This window comes from Trichomonas vaginalis, chromosome V (genome assembly GCF_026262505.1).
Source record: "Trichomonas vaginalis G3 chromosome V, whole genome shotgun sequence".
NCBI lineage: Eukaryota > Parabasalia > Trichomonadida > Trichomonadidae > Trichomonas > Trichomonas vaginalis.
The window spans coordinates 6,791,275-6,807,883 of NC_067207.1; the positions used below are offsets into that span (position 1 = coordinate 6,791,275).

The following is a 16,609-nucleotide window of genomic DNA, read 5'->3' on the forward strand; positions in this document are numbered from 1 at the left end:
TTTCATTGTTGAAATTAAATTTGCAATTTCAGTAAAAATTGCGACCCATCATTTTGAATATAATTGAATTAATACATTTATTGTAAGAATATTATATACCAAATATTAGACTTCCACATGAATCCTGGTATGATATTATAAGTATTGCAAAATTAGAAAAAAATATGCTCATGATATACTAAAATTCATGTTTCAAGGTTAACTTATAAATAAAATAAGTTCGAGAAATGCATCACTAAATATTTGAGCTTGTGCACTATAATGCTATATAATAGTCTTCACTGTTTTTAATATATTGACTTTGCTAGACTTGATTTTTTTCATCACCCTAATGAGTGCCCATCCTTAATACTCATAACATTAAAATCATTATAATCCTTTGTATTTCTAATCACGTATGGATAATCTGACTGTCCACCAACTTTAAATTTGATACTTGAAGACCTTTTTGGTTGATTAATCGAAACAACAACTACGTTTTCAAATTTATCTTTATGTGAAATCTCATTTCCATTAATATCAAAGTATTTTGCATATTTATCATCTTCTACTTCAATATCTCCATTGTTAGTTACTGCATAAACACAATACTGTGATGAAGAATCATATTTAACTTTATAATCAATCTTTCCAAATATTGTAATTACTTCTTTGCAACGTAAAAATTCAGAAGAATTCTTAAGAATGATAAAAGATAATGAGTTGTTTCCTGTAATTCTGATATAAGAATCACTCATAAATGAATATCCTAAGAAAGATGGTCTTGATGTAAATGAATCACATATGTAAGAATATCCTGAAAATGCTTTGATTGAAAGGCCTCCAACTTTAGTAATTAACATTACAGAATCTTTTGGAATTGTCAGAATATATTCTCCTTTTACATCAACGTTATATTTTCCGTATTTAAACTCTGTGATTTCATCAATAATTGCATAGCCTTCTACAAATGAATCATATTTAGAAACGTGATAAACATATGAGTTTGTTTTTTGAGTGTTATTATTTATACCAAAATAATGATCAACTTCTTTTATTGATGGAGTAAATTGTACTAATAATGTTTTATAATTCAAAGATATCGTTGTACTTTCTTGCCAATTAAGATATGACTCACCGTCCAAGATATAGTTGTCATATAAATATATGCTGTCATTAGCAATGTTCCTATAGAAAACTGATTCTGAAGACATTGAATTTGAAAAAACAAAACAAAAATTATTAATATCTGAAGAAAAGTATTTAATTTGATACCAATCGTTACTGTACTTATTAAGAATGAAGTCTAAAGATTCGCAAGCGCCTTTCTTCAATTGAACAAATGAATAATTTAGTAATTTTCCGTTGGATTTGATTGTCAATGATGAAGGGTTAGTGTAAACATGCTTGAGTGGTTTATCATTGAGATTGAAGTTATCTGTGTTCGGAAAGATGATGAATGAATCAAAATTTTCTGTTGGAGTAAACGCCAAGACAAGTTCTGAATCAACAATATCTGAATATGAGCCAGGAACTGATACTTCTTTTGCTTTTGCAATTGAAACCAAGAAGATAGTGAACATTTACGATCCTTCTCAATAAAAATTTTGACCCTTTGAAAAATTGACCAGTCCACCGGAAAATTTTACAATTTTCTTCAAATGCAGTAATGTATTTGAAATTTTGCCAATGAAAATTGAAATGGATAGGTTTGAATAGTTTACATTATCGCAAAGATCATTCCATTTTCTCAAAGAAGAAATGTTAATTGTTCCGGACAAACTACATTTGCACAAATATGCCCGATGACGGGGATCAGTACATTTTGATTTGAAAAATTATAACAATGTTTTGATCCCTGTCATATCATATCAATTTGGAAAATATACCTATCTTACGTTATTTGCTGTTTTAGTTTTGTTTACATGGAACATTTGATATTTTGAAAATGTTTGTAATTCAATGAATTATATACTCATGCATCCATGGATATTCCAGTAAGTGTGCATTCTTATCTATATCTGATAATACAGTAAAAAAATTAACAAAAAAATCAAATATTTTTTAATTTTATTACAAACAGTATTATTTATGAGTTGTTGCATGAATGTGATGCTGAATTGAAGCACTCTTTGCAGTAAAATGATCCACATTTGCTGCATTGGTTTGTTTCCAATGATCCACAGTTGCAACATGGTTTGAAATCAAAAGATTTGATCACAGACTTGTTCTTTGGCATTTGTGTCTTCTGTTCTAGCTCAGCAACTTTATAGCTCATTGTGTGGATTGTTTGGTTCATGTTTCCAATTGTTTTTTGGAGTGATTCCAATTGTTCGAAGTTTTCTTCTGTTTCTTGAGTGGAAATCGAGTCTTCTTGCTGAACAAAAGTCTTCTTTCTTGTAGAAATGATGTATTTCGACCTGATTTCGTCGATTTGAATGTTCAAATTTGTTTCTAATTTCTGTTTTATTTCGTGCTTCTTGAATTGTACAGCAATATCAATCGGAGTCTGACCTTTATCGTTTTTGAGTGATAAATCGTCCGAAATGGAAAGAAGGATTTGACATAAATCCCAATCATTTTGCCTGACAGCAATATGAATGGGATAGTTGCCAAATGCTGACTTCTGTAGTACATTTGCTGGTTTGTATGTAAATATTTCTGATCCATCAGGGATCTTTGTGAAGTTACCATCGTATTCAATTTGAGGTAAAGGCTGTGTTAATAATATCACTTGTGCATGGCGCCTATTGGTAGTAGCTATGTGTAATGCTGTAGTTGGATGACCTTCATTGACCTTTATTGGTTCTATTACTGGAAAATCTATGTTTTCTTGGATATTTTGGAATTTTAATAGAATTTTCATACATTCATAGTCTTTTGTGCATGCTGCATAGTGGATTGCAGCCCATCCATTTACGTAAATAGAAAGATCTGGTTTTTTATTTTGTAATAAATAAAGTAAAATGTCTGGTTGTTCACATAGAATGGTATATATTACAATTGTAGGATGTTTGATGTAAGGAAATGGATAGGTATTTGATTTATTTACGACAGGAATTTCTTCATTTTTAAGAAATGGTCGATTTATGTCATTTTTGCCGATCCACAACGACTTAACTCTTTCTAGATTTCCCTTTTGAATCGATTGAATGAGATCTTGCTCATATGAATTCGCCATTCAAAAATATTTCCGAATGATTTTGAATTCTGACTGAAAAATTTCAAATTTGCGGAAACAAAAATAAACTTTTACAAAAATGAAGAAATATGCTTTTTGCATTAGTAAATATCAAAATATGCGTTACAGATGGTATATTTCTGTCTTCAAATCAGCGACTTCATAAGTGATAAAATCGTTTTTTAAAATATACAAGAACCATAATATTAAAAACCAATGAACTATGCATAAAAAATTATAAAGACCAAGAACTCATTCAAACAGAAACCAAATTAAAAAATATAAAAATTTTATTTTGATTATAAGTAAAGATAGTAAAGGATATTAGAAGGACTGTAGGAGGAGTAAAAATATTAAAGGAAATAGCTTTTATGTCAGAGAAGATATGAAGTTTTTAATAACTTGTTAAATGTAAAGCAAATCCCATGGAAGATTATGCCTGGCTAACTGGTAAGTAGAGCTTTAAGAGTTTGGATAAGACTAAATCTATAAATACTGTGTGTTAGTAAATTATTTTAAAAAAAAGCGGCTCAGATATCTCAAAAGTATCAACATGTTGATATCTGACGAGAGGAATGGTCTTCAGAGCCGCATTAATTAATACATACTATCCTGGATCAAATAGCTTATAAAGCCAAATGAAAAATGTCAAAACGGTTATTTCATGGCCAAGCCATAAAAAAATTTCTCTTCAAAGTGATGTTTGTCACTTTTTCAATGATGTGATTTTATTTGAATGGTTTACATTATAAATGGAAAACGAAAATACTGCTCCAGCTGAAATCGATAATCCGAATGCTGAGCATGCTGAAGAAGATATTGATATAGATGAACTCTCTAATCAAGTTCAGACTGCATTTGATGCTTGGGATGAAAAAATCCAAAGTATGTTTTTAGTTTTCTAACAATCAGGATTTAAAAATCATATCGAAATGTTTAAAACAGACGTAGAGAGAGCTGTTTCATGTAAAGTTTTAATTCTAACAAACAGCACAAGGAAAAGGATACTTAATCTTAAACCAAGCTGAGGTTTGGTTAGACAAAGTACACGAATCTGCAACATCCGTTCAGGATGAAGTACAAAGCATACTTCAAGAAGCTCAGAGAGCTCTTAAAGCTGCATATTCAAATTAAATTTGAATAAAATTTAACTCATTTTTACAAAATAACTGTAATATTTAGAATAGTAATATATTATTTTAAATGGATAAGAGAAAATAAATAAAATACAAATAAATTTGATTAGTAGCGCATATAAGCAGTAAGTGGTCTTCTAACTGCGCCGTTCTTCTTCTTTGGTGGGTCGACAAATTCGAATGTGCAGCGTAAATCTTGGTCAACTTTGAGCATTGCACCGCGGTTCATGAATTCCTCGCAGTAATCAGGCGCTGAGAAGACTGTAAGTACGGATTGTTTCGGAGTAAATGGGAATTCATAACCTCTGTCGACAACTTGATGAGCTCTGCAGATTAAATCGAAGTCATTCTTTGATAAGAACTTCTCTGCGATATCTGAGCCGAAAGAGTATGATATTCCTCTCTCAGATGGCCTCCAGCCGAGGTGTTCATTACTTGGATCAGCCCAAACTAGATCAGCAAGTAATCCTTGGTCTGGAATACGTATTGGCCTCTGGAGCTTCGATATCTGTGAAAGATCTTGGAGTTCTGGTGAAAGACCTCCGTGAACGCAGAAAATTCTATCGCTGATAACTGCTGCAAGAGGTATGTAATCAAACACGTCTGTGAACTTTGACCATAAGTCGGGGCTGTAATTTTGTGAACATTCGGCGAAAAATCCATATAACCTTGAGATATCGCGAGTTTCGTGATTTCCTCTTAAAATCCAAAAGTTATTAGGATATTTGATTTTGAGACATAATAAGTATGTAAATACTTCGACTGAATTTTTGCCACGGTCAACATAATCACCTAAAAATAGATAATTCGTTGTTGGAGGCTGACCACCCATCTTCATGAACTTGAGCAAATCATAGAACTGACCATGGATATCGCCGCATACAGTGATTGGTGATTTAAGAGACAAAAGTACTGGTTCACTCTTGAAAACTTTAATGGCCTCATTACAAAGCCAATTTAAATCACTAACATCCATCTTAATGCGTGTATCCTTTGGTAAGCTCTCTGCTGCTTGAAGCTTCTTAAGTAACCTATCAAGTCTTGGGTTCGAGTTTCCGTTTTCCATTGTAAAAAATTTATAAAAAAAATTAGTGATCCCCAAAAATTTTTATTATTGAAATTTCATTAAAATATCAATACATATCAATAATCCATACTTTTATCATCAAAATTTTTGTGAAAATGATTGACCTACTAAAAGATTTTCTACAGTTTTAATATTATTCAGCTTGATGATGTCATATAAATATTAATATTTCTGAGCTTTTATAAATTGAATGATTTGATTTTTCTGTCAATTTTTTTGAATTAATTTATTTTGTATCTGTAATGATTTAATATTATTTATTTACAAAGATTCCATCGACCATGTATACTTCACAAAAATCTTAACATTCACAATTCTTGAGTGTAATGAGGAATTATAAAAAAATCCTTAAATATCAGGAATAATTTTGATTTGATGATAAATCATAGTTTTTACATTGAAAAATATACAAGTGCCTATTATGTATTTGAAATCACGAAAAGAGTTTTTCCAAATTTTTTCCATTTTCCTAAAAATCAAAAAGTTTTCTTTGAAAATTGTTTTTATTTTTTCAAAATCAAAATTTTTTTGGAAAAATTGAGAGTAAATTTATTTTGTCCATGCTTCAACCATTCAAAAGAAGCTTTTTAAACATTGCAAAGCGGCCATTTGGTAATTTACGAACAAACTGCTATCTAGCTTATAACTCTAAAGCATGTTTACTGCTCGATGCTGCTGATCATGGAGATGATATGATGAGATGGGTCAAATTATTTTGCCCAAAACAAGAATTTCAACTCGCTTTGACACATGGACACTGTGATCATATATACGCTGTTGAGCATATCCTCAAATACAACAAAAAATGCAAACTATCTCTTAGTTCGAAAGAAGAAGATTTAGTAATCGTACCAGAATACAATTATTCAACTTTTCTTAAACGATCCACTACATTAAAACCAGTCAAATCCAGATTTAATTTCATTGACCACCTAAAAACTATCGATATTGGAGGTGATAGACTCCATATCATCGAAACACCAGGACATACTCCGGGATCCATCTCGTATTACTACCCAGAAGGAAAGTGGGTTGTTGTTGGCGATACAGTTTTTGCAGGCTTGATAGGATCCACGAACCATTATGGTGGAAATAAAAAACAATTAGTTAATTCTATCATTTCAAAGATCCTTACACTTCCAGATGACACAGTGATTTATCCTGGTCATGGGAAGAATTCAACTGTTAAAGACGAGAAGAAAAATCCTCAAATAATACAGTTTTTCAAGAAGAATCCACCAACTATTGACCAAATCAAAGTTCTCAAAGAAATAAATTTCAAATGTGACGAATTTCTTCAAGAGTAACAAATTACATTGAATATTCTTAATATTCATGATAAATAGTTAAATGTTAGATATATACTATAATGATTTGAATACGAATTTGAATTATTATTCACTTATATTAAAAAGACTTCATATTACGCATAAACATATCTTTGTTAAGCTAAAGGTAATATGTATACTCTTCATGCACGCATGTTACCTGTGAGTATAAAATATAAATTTTCAAATTCTAATTTGAATCAAAAGAATCGTTGCAAACAATATTTTTAGATTACAGATATCAAAATATTATTCAACATATGTGAACAAAAAGAATCATTAGATTCTTATTTCCATATGAACAATTTCGCTGTACAATCGTAATCCGAGCTCGTTTTCAATGGTTGCAACAATATTAATGCTTTGCACTCGATTGTTAATAACAAACATTTTAATTTGAAAATGCTGAACTAAATTGAATAAGGGAAACCAAGGTGTAAACTTAATCGAATAATGTGGCAAGCTTGCACAGAGAATGATCATTTTTTTATTTTATTTTTTTTATTAAATTTTCTCATGAACCAAGATTTGCTAAAGAGATATGATGACTATTTTGAGGTATACGATAAGCTTTTCAACATAAAATTAAGTGATTCAGTGGATGAATTTTATCAATTAGTTACCAATTTTTTCAATAAATATCGTATTAGTCGGATCACATTCTTTTCGAGCCTTATGTATGCAGTTAAATATAACTATGGTTCGCTTATGCTTTATATCAAACTTTTTAACCTAATAAATGAAAATTATCCAATTTCTCAATCACTTTTAAGTCAGAAACTACTCAGATCTATGGAAAAATATTTACATATAATTACACAGGAAATTGATAATTCATTCCCAAAAGAAGACGAGATTGGCTATTTCATTATGTTTGATCAAATTGATAAATTCAAGGAGTATGCAATTAACCACAGTGTTGAACGTCTCAGAATGAAATATTCTGCCATCCTCCGCAGAAATTCTATTCTTGAGAATTGTGCTTATTTTGGATCTGTCAACATTTTCAATTTTCTTCTTACAAATTCAGGTTTCAAAATCACATCAAGATGTCTCCGGAATGCTATTATCGGTGGAAATACAGACATCATCAATGAATGCATGAAGTCATTTCAAATTGATCGTGATTGTTTCAATTGTGCTATTGGTTCACACAACAACAAATTTTTTGAATACATTCTGAATCAGGATCTTGTTGAATTTGATAAAGTTGATTTTGAGACTATTTTTTATTCCCAAAACTTGAAAGCTCTGTTTCTTATGTATGGAAAAGATCCTAATTCTATTGTTCCATGGTGTTTAGCATTTCCAGAAACTATCGATATCATTAAATCAGGCAACATCAATTTCACAAAAACAGATTCTGATAATAAAACACTTCTTCATTATTCATCAATGTATGCATGCAACGATATAACTCAATTTTTATTAGATTCACGAGAATTAAATCATATTAATATTAATGCAAGAGACAGATTTCATAAATCAGCTCTAGATTATGCAGCTGCAGGAGATAGCAATCAAATTGCAGAATTACTTCTGAAAAATGGTGCAGAAATTAATTCACCAGTATTTTTACAGCCTGCTCTTTATTACTCAATAATCAATAAAAATAAACAAATGACAGAACTTCTTCTATCTTTTGGTGCAGATACTAATATACTTTATAACGGATTCAACACTATTCTATCCTTAGCTATTGATTTAAACTGTAAAGAAATTGTCGAGCTTTTAATTTCACATGGAGCAGATCTAAAAGATAGAAATGGTGATTCGGCGCTTGCAAGATCAGCACGATACAATAATATAGAGATAGTAAAACTTTTACTTTCACACGGCGTCAAAGTTAAAGGAAGTGGAGGCAATCGCGCGCTTTATGAATCAATAAGTAATAATTGTACTGAAGTTGCTAAACTACTTATTTTATATGGTGCAGATCCTACGAAAAATTATGGATTTGAAACAAATTTAGGTATTGCAATCCAGAACTGTAACAAAGAATTAGTAGAGATTCTAATTTCAAATGGTGTAGATGTCAATACTTAAAATGATCAAGGCGAAAAACCTCTTCAAATAGCAACTGACAAAGCTAATAAAGAATTTGCTGAACTGCTGATTTCAAATGGCGCTGATTTGAATGTAAAAGATATATCAGGGGTTTCTGCTCTACTATTGGCAGCACACAACAATAGATTAGATATTGCAGAACTTCTAATCAAAAATGGAGCAGATCTCAATATTAGAGATTGGGATGGAAAAACAGTTCTTCAATATTGCTCTAACCACAATAGAGAAAAAATTGCAGAGCTACTTATTTCGCATGGTGCAGATCTCAACGCAACAAGTAACGACAAAGTTACTGCTCTTCATTATGCAGTTGATGATAATAATATAATAATTGCAAATTTACTTATAACGCATGGTGCAGAACTTAACATCCAAGAAAATGTCAACAAGGAAACTCCTCTTCATTATGCATCAATTAAAAATAACAAGGAAATCGTTGCTTTACTCATTTCACATGGCGCTGATGTCAACATCAAAAATTCGGAAGGTAGGACAGCTCTTCATCTTTTAATCAAGCAGAAAGAGAGACACAAAGACTGTATTGAAGCTCTTATTTCACATGGTGTAGATCTCAACGCGAAAGACAAATACGGAAAAACAGCTCTTCATTATGCGCTTGAACATAATGATACAGAAATTTCAACACTTCTTATAAAAGAAGGTGCAGATGTCAACATTCGAGATAAAGAAGGGAAATTCCCACTTCTATATGCAGTTGAACATAATAATAAACCATTAATCGATGAAATGATTACACACGGTGTGAATGTTAATACTAAAGACAGAGAAGGTAAAACATCTCTTCATTATACAACCGAATCAGGGAACAAAGAAATCATTTCATTACTTCTTTCGCATGGTGCTAATCCAAGAATCAAAGATCATGACGGGGATACTGCTCTTGATTATGCGAATGACTGCAATAACAAAGATATATTAAAACTATTTATTCCATTTCAAAAGAATTCTAAATCTAAAAATAACAAATGAATGAATAATTCAAATTATAACATAAATCTTTATAACATATTGAACAATAAATTTTTTAAGTAACTCTAATGAATTCGAGCTAGAAAATAACTCATTATACAATCGTTCTTATTTTAGGAATGAAAGTTATATATTGTTATTTCATATAAGGTCGATGAAAAAATGAGCGTTTTTAAAAAAACCGCCGTTTGAGAGGAAAATTGAGAGCCCCGATGTATACTTTTTGACATTGTCAAAAACTTTGAAAGGACTAAAAAAATTTTAGTGTCAGAAAGTTTACAAATGTATACTTTCTGACAAACAGACCCTCAGAAAGTACTCAAACTGCGGTTTTTAATTTCCGCACTTTTTTTTGGCGACCTTACTATTCAAAAATTCAAAATTCGTCTAGTATACGAATTATTGAACTATAACTCTATTTCTATTAATTTAAGCGCAATCCACCCATACACAACTTTATTTAATAGCTCCTTGTGCATGCTATCATTCTAGCCCAAACTTCAAATTGTTTCATTTTTTGTGAATTTCTAGTCAATTTTTTTAGCAAAGTCAAATATTGGTTTTTACAAGGAATGAATATATCCTCAGATCAGAACTCGTCTAGAATGAGGTATTTATTAAGTTTGTTCATAGATGTATTTCTTATATAAAATAATAATTATGAGATATATGTGATAGATTGATTATTGTTTGGAATCTTACAAAACTCATTCTACTTGTTATATTTCTATATCATAAAACTCAATAATATAGTGATATGTCTTTTTTTCAAATAAATTTCATCAAGAAGAAGTGTAAATAGAATGTAAGCATCATAACCTTAAACCACATATGAAAGATAAATATGCTGATATGAAAAAAAGGTTGGATAATGAAATCAAAAATATATATAAAATTTTTATTCATAAAAAGTTAAGAAAGTATAAAAAGGATATTTCTTCCCCATGGTAATGACATATGTCATTGACATAAGTATGTTTTCGACTAAATTTATAATCAAAATTTGTGAAAGTCAAAGTTTTTAAAGCAAGTTCTTGTGGAAATGCTTCTATAGTATAATCCGAGTATTAAATTGCTTGAGATTTAGAATAATTTTAATTCAAATATACGATTTGAGAAAAAGCCTTCACATGCGAGTTATGCTTGTATATCTGAGTTTTAAGCATTTTGGTATAAATAATTTCGTTAAAAATTCAATTTTCGAAAATATATTATATAAATTATCGTAATAGTTGTATTTTAAGTGAAGCATTCGAATTTCATTAAGTTTGTAATTAGGTGGCGGATGATTTAAGAGTTAGTATGCTTAATTTAAAAAAAATCGTTTCTAAGTCAGACATATGTATTACAATCGATTAACCAAGACTGGGTATTGAATATATTTTGCATTGCATTAATATTTAATGCATATATCCCCGTCTTTGGAAATCGATGAATACGTTAGAAATCTGAAACGAGATATAATGGATAAATATGAATAGAATCAGTATTTATTGATGATATAAAAGCAAAATCTATCAGTGATATTTGCTATTTTCATAAATGTGTGGTGATTAAAGCTTAATATTTTCTTTTTATCTAAAAATAAGAGAATCAATGATAAATCGGCATAAAAAGAGAATTCTATGTGTTCCAAAATCAAAATGGCAATGATAATTTTCCAAAATTTTTTCAAAAAATAAAATATGAATTAAAAAATCAAGAAAAAATTCTTCAAAATCGAATTTTTGGATTTATTTTGGAATTTTATAGAACGGTAATTAGAATTATTTTTTAATGCTATTATAGGTACTACTGAAATTAATTTGAGAATGATTAAATTTCGAAATAAAATTTGATAAAAATAGTATTTAAGAGATAATAACTACCCAAACTAATGAGAAATAGATAAGTAACTGTATTATCCAATGAATTAATCAGATATTCTGCACAATTTTAGGAGTATTTCAAATTACTACCAATTTGAATGTCAATTCAGACCAAAATAGTTCTTTTTTATCAAATTTCTTATTGAATTGATGAAATATACTTTTATATTATCTATATTCGGATAAATTGTTGAAATATTAACTCAATTAGCTTTAGAATTCAGCATTTATATGGTAAATAGAACCTTTACAAGAAAGAAACATATTACACATACATTTTATTTGTTCATTTCTCAATATTTAAATTTTCTGATTAAATGTTTTTTTTTCTATATTTAATGAAACCATTACTTATTATATCATTTGTAAATGCTAATAGTAATAATATTTTAATGAATTACTATGAAATTTATTACAAATTTTTAATCTTATGTAAATATGGCACATAAATATCAATAAATCATATTATACATCATGTAAATGATAATTGCCCCTTTAAAAATAGATATTTTATTCATTTGATCTCAAATTTTTGTATTTCATGACATTATAACAAATTCACATTGAAATTGATAGTTTCTATTGCTATCAAGAACAAAAAATATAGATTGGCACAAAAAACACGCTGTTTAATTTTGTAACAAATCAATTGGTATTGTTGATACGTTTTCACACAATAACACAGTTATAAACATATTATTTACATATGAAATTATCTTGCACATTACTTATTTATGTCCAAATACTAGTATATCTTATTAAATCTTTTATTTAATATAACAAAAAAACACAAGATAGTACTTTGGCTACATGAATGAATTACCCATCCAATACTTTAATTGTCCCTAAAGGAACATTGCAAAAAATTTAACTCTATAATTGATTTTGCCGCATTTTAAGCTCTATCGTCGTGATTTTGACGATTATTTTCATTATTCGTCGAAAGACGATTATTTTTTTCATTATTCATAACCACCCAAGTCAAAATCATAAACTCAATCTATTCAATTTTCACAAAATTTCCTAATAAATGCATTGCAATTCAAGTAGGTATCATTGCATTGCAATCTCATAAATTTATCTTTTTAGCAAGACCCTGAAAATAAAAAATTATCATTTTCGTCAAACGAAAATGATAATTTTGTCACTTTTCCAGACAAAAATAATAATCATTCCTCCGAAAAACAAAATCAAAATGTCCAAGCACAAGATTCTTCCAATTCAATTGAATGAATTGATAGATATCCTTAATGCATTGTATCAACTAAAAACATACAATGGAGAAGAGATAAGTTCGATTTATAGAGATTTTCAAAGATTTTTTTTTAAATCTAAAAACTACAAACAATTAGAAAGTAAAACAAACATTTTATAAATAAAAAAAGAAAAATATTAATTACTGTCTTGGATATCTGAGAGTTTTCTTCTTCATTCCGCCCTGCAAAGGAGGAAGAGCCTGCGTTTGTACTGGTGCAGCGGCTGCTTTCGGAGAACGAGCAGAAATGATGGGTCCGCCAGTCATTTGTTCGATAATTATTCTGACTTGGTTCAAATCTGATTCTGTGACTTGTTTTCCGTCCAATTCCTTGACGGATCTCAGTATAGAAAGTATTCTGATACGAGGAGATATTCTTTGGGTCAAATTGTTGTCGTTGAAGGCGAATTGAACTAATTGCGAGCAAATTCTGAGTTTTTCAACTTCTTCGACAGTAGGAATTCTATTATGAGATACATCGAGTGCAAGGATCTGTGGTGAAGCAATATTATCCAGTTTCTTCAAGGAATTATAAGATAAATCAATAGTTGTTAGTTTTGGATGGGCAAAAGCACCGGCACCAATCTTATTGATGTAATTATGAGACAAACTAAGTGTTTCTAAGTTCGGAAAATGCTTCTGGGAGAAAGAATCGACAGATTTTATGGAATTATTAGCGACAATAAGGGTTTGTAAGCTCTGGAATGGCGTATTCTGCAAACAGGAGAATATATCATCGGTTATCTTGTTGAAAGAAAGGTCAATGTACCTCAATCTTGGAAGGAATTGAACGAAATCGAATAACAACATAGCATTATTGGAGAGATTGAGTTTCTGCAAGCGAGGAAGACTCGTGCTCTCCCAGGTGATCGTAGAAATGTTGTTTTTGCTGAGATCTAGGTCAATCAGGGTGTCACTTTTTAGAGAGTTTACATCTTTCAAACCTTTTTCTGATAAAATAATCGTCGTGGAACCTGTTTTGAATAGGGAAGTGTTCGATTCAGCGAATAAGACTCCTGTGTACATATTCTTAGCTTTTGTTGCGAGTGCAGGAGTTATTCTTGTACCATTGAGCATCTTCAGCTTTGGCAATGAGAAAATGATTCTGTTTTCGTTGTAATTTTTCAATAATGGGTTTCCATTACAGCAAAGAGAGACCAAATTAGGGAATAACTCGTCTGATATCAATTCTTCAACATTGTTATCGGATATGAATAGCGCCAAAAGGTTTTCGATACGAGATAATTTCGTAATTGAGTTACCATTCAAAAGAAGAGTCTCCAGAGCTGGGAAATTCTCTTCTGTAGGGAAGTTTTTGATAGAATTGAGAGAAAAGTCCCCGAAAGTAAGAGTTTTCGATGAAAAATCAATATTTGTCAACATATTATCGGAAGCGTACAAAATCTTGAGAGCAGGGAGTTCAGAAAGTGGCGCCAGTGTAACCAGGCATTGGTTTCTGAAGTCCAAACTCGAGATTTGTTCCAATTGTATTCCAGAAGGGAAAACAGAGGTCAAAAACACATCGCTAGGTGCTTCTATAGGTACATACAGTGGTATCTTGGGCTCTGATATGACTGGCGATGAGTTCCTGAAGAACTGCATCGATAATGAAATTGTTCTAGGTGTGCAAATCGGGTTTCCGAAGAAGATAAAGAGTTTTACGACATCAGAGGCTGCGTCACTGTCAGGGAAAAGGTCGGGTATCGTTGAAATTCTGTTAAATGAGACATCCAAAACTTCTAACTGAGGAATTTCGGGTAAATCCCTTACAGTTGTGATTTTATTGAATGGAATTGAAAGATACTTAAGGTTCTGAAGTCCGGAAAACACAGATAACGATTCAATTCCACAATTTGTTAATGTAACGGAAGTAAGGGTTTCTTTCAGTTCAAATGGTTTGGAAACAAGCATAAGCGACTCATCGTTAATTATTGGCTCCATAGGAATATGGTTTTCTTTGATTTGAGAACAAATTCTTTCAATTTCTCTTGCTGCGTATTCAAACGATTCGCAGAAGAACGCTATATACTGAGGAACAAGGGTTTGGCTCTTCTGGCGTGGATGGCAGAAGATAACCGTTGATTGTTTGTTAATTGTCAAATTTGAAGTGACTTCCAACGAATTTTGAATGTGATTCCAGTCGGAAAGCCATTTAATGGACTCATTCAGCGATTCCGGTGTAACAATTTCGAATTTGGAGGGTTCGACAAGTTCATCTTTTTCAATTTCGGACAAAGAAGCTGTATGAGTGACTTTCCAGACACCGTAGAGTGTAAAGTTGTCTTTGGTCGTACATTTGCTTAAGATTGTGTCCTCTAAATCTCGAGATTTCTCGTCTTCTGTGTCTATTTGCTCAATTGTAGTACATCCGCCACTTAGAAAGGTCGTGGTTGATGCCTGTCTGTAGAATTCTTGAAGTGAAATGCCAATTTCATCAAAATGTTTAATGATGTTGTAAATTTCTGAAAATAATTCTCTGTCTATTGGATTTTCGTAAGTGATAGAGGATAAATACTCATTAGCCTTGCTGTGGAACTCTTCTAGTTCATCGTAAACCAATGACATGTTGGAAGAAGCTTCAAATAAATAATATAATTCTGCATTCTTTCTTCTGCTTTGAGATTTTTCTCTCATTTTATCGTTGATCTTATATGTATCTAAAATTGTTAAATTTGGAAGAAGAGCAACAGGAAGAACGTCATAATTTGGAAATGAACAAATTGGATTCTCGTCGTAGATTGGATCATAGAGATATAGCTCCTGTAGCTTCGGTAGTTGTGAAAGAGTCTTGAATAATGAATAATCATGTAAATTATTATTCGCAAGCTGTAATTTTCGAATATTTGGTAAATTTGCAATTGAATCCGATAGGTACGAAATGCCTGTACTCGAAAGATTGAGAATTTGTAAGGAATCGTTCTTAGGAAATTCTTTTATTTCTTTTATTGGGTTTTCTGCAACACTTAATTCAACAATATCGGTTAGTTTTGATATGTCTGGGAAATCTGTGATCTTATTACCTTCTAATATCAACTGTTTTATATAAACTGAGTATTGAATTCCGGAAATATCCTTCAAAGTAGTGTGATAGACTATTAATGTCTGTAGATTCTTGCAATCTTTAAGCCATTCGAGGTCAACAACATCTTGCTCAATCACACGAAGCTCAATTAGACCAGTAAATGGTGAAAAATCGGGATGAACGGGGAGATCATAGTGAAAACACTCAAGAGTTTTAACTGATGATGGATTTGCTTTAAATTGATCAACATCAATTAAATTATCATGAAGTAATTCCTCTAGAGTTGGGGGATGCATATTTTTTATATTTTGTATAAAAAAAAATTTATCGTTATCGTTAATTCTCGTTTTTAATTTTTTTTGTTATTTTGATTCATTCTAAAGTATTGTCCATCAAAATGAAAGCTCCACAGCTTAGTATGAATAGTGTTAGGTATTTGTGCTTCATATATAGAAGAATACACTTGAAATGAGATATATTATCACTCAATAATTTGGAAATATCCAATTTATGTTATTGAGATCAGATACATGAGTAATTGAATAGTCATTTACATTTTAACATTAACATAGGAAAAATAACACTAATACATCCAATTCACAAAATTTTACTAATATTATAGCATTAATGCAAGTTCTAGCAAGTGATTACCTGAAATACATTGGTAAGTAAGCCAAATTAAGGAATTATTCACTT

The 16,609-nt window shown here is 30.6% G+C and overlaps 7 protein-coding genes across 7 annotated transcripts, besides 1 other annotated feature; 4 read left to right on the forward strand and 3 right to left on the reverse strand.

Annotated features, from left to right (window-relative positions):
- Positions 1 to 345: part of a mobile genetic element that runs on past the window's edge.
- Positions 346 to 2,055: 1,710 nt separating this feature from the next.
- On the reverse strand, positions 2,056 to 3,168 carry TVAGG3_0290740 (Ankyrin repeat family; the record flags this gene model as incomplete). The annotated part of the gene is made up of 1 exon (XM_001580278.1): positions 2,069 to 3,160. One exon carries the CDS (start codon positions 3,158 to 3,160, stop codon positions 2,069 to 2,071), a length of 1,092 nt encoding a protein of 363 aa, XP_001580328.1.
- A 744-nt stretch (positions 3,169 to 3,912) lies between these two features.
- On the forward strand, positions 3,913 to 4,065 carry TVAGG3_0290750 (uncharacterized protein; the record flags this gene model as incomplete). The annotated part of the gene is made up of 1 exon (XM_001580279.1): positions 3,913 to 4,065. The coding sequence occupies one exon, from the start codon at positions 3,913 to 3,915 to the stop codon at positions 4,063 to 4,065; it is 153 nt and encodes a 50-aa protein (XP_001580329.1).
- A 276-nt stretch (positions 4,066 to 4,341) lies between these two features.
- TVAGG3_0290760 (protein phosphatase 2A family, catalytic domain family) lies at positions 4,342 to 5,367 on the reverse strand (the record flags this gene model as incomplete). The annotated part of the gene is made up of 1 exon (XM_001580280.2): positions 4,403 to 5,362. One exon carries the CDS (start codon positions 5,360 to 5,362, stop codon positions 4,403 to 4,405), a length of 960 nt encoding a protein of 319 aa, XP_001580330.1.
- A 576-nt stretch (positions 5,368 to 5,943) lies between these two features.
- On the forward strand, positions 5,944 to 6,690 carry TVAGG3_0290770 (hydroxyacylglutathione hydrolase protein; the record flags this gene model as incomplete). The annotated part of the gene is made up of 1 exon (XM_001580281.1): positions 5,944 to 6,690. One exon carries the CDS (start codon positions 5,944 to 5,946, stop codon positions 6,688 to 6,690), a length of 747 nt encoding a protein of 248 aa, XP_001580331.1.
- Positions 6,691 to 7,227: 537 nt separating this feature from the next.
- On the forward strand, positions 7,228 to 8,757 carry TVAGG3_0290780 (temperature-gated cation channel protein; the record flags this gene model as incomplete). Its single annotated transcript, XM_001580282.1, has 1 exon — positions 7,228 to 8,757. One exon carries the CDS (start codon positions 7,228 to 7,230, stop codon positions 8,755 to 8,757), a length of 1,530 nt encoding a protein of 509 aa, XP_001580332.1.
- Positions 8,758 to 9,525: 768 nt separating this feature from the next.
- On the forward strand, positions 9,526 to 9,768 carry TVAGG3_0290790 (fatty-acyl-CoA binding; the record flags this gene model as incomplete). The annotated part of the gene is made up of 1 exon (XM_001580283.1): positions 9,526 to 9,768. The coding sequence occupies one exon, from the start codon at positions 9,526 to 9,528 to the stop codon at positions 9,766 to 9,768; it is 243 nt and encodes an 80-aa protein (XP_001580333.1).
- Positions 9,769 to 12,813: 3,045 nt separating this feature from the next.
- TVAGG3_0290800 (uncharacterized protein) lies at positions 12,814 to 16,210 on the reverse strand (the record flags this gene model as incomplete). Its single annotated transcript, XM_001580284.1, has 1 exon — positions 13,033 to 16,209. One exon carries the CDS (start codon positions 16,207 to 16,209, stop codon positions 13,033 to 13,035), a length of 3,177 nt encoding a protein of 1,058 aa, XP_001580334.1.
- Between the last annotated feature and the right edge of the window lie 399 nt (positions 16,211 to 16,609).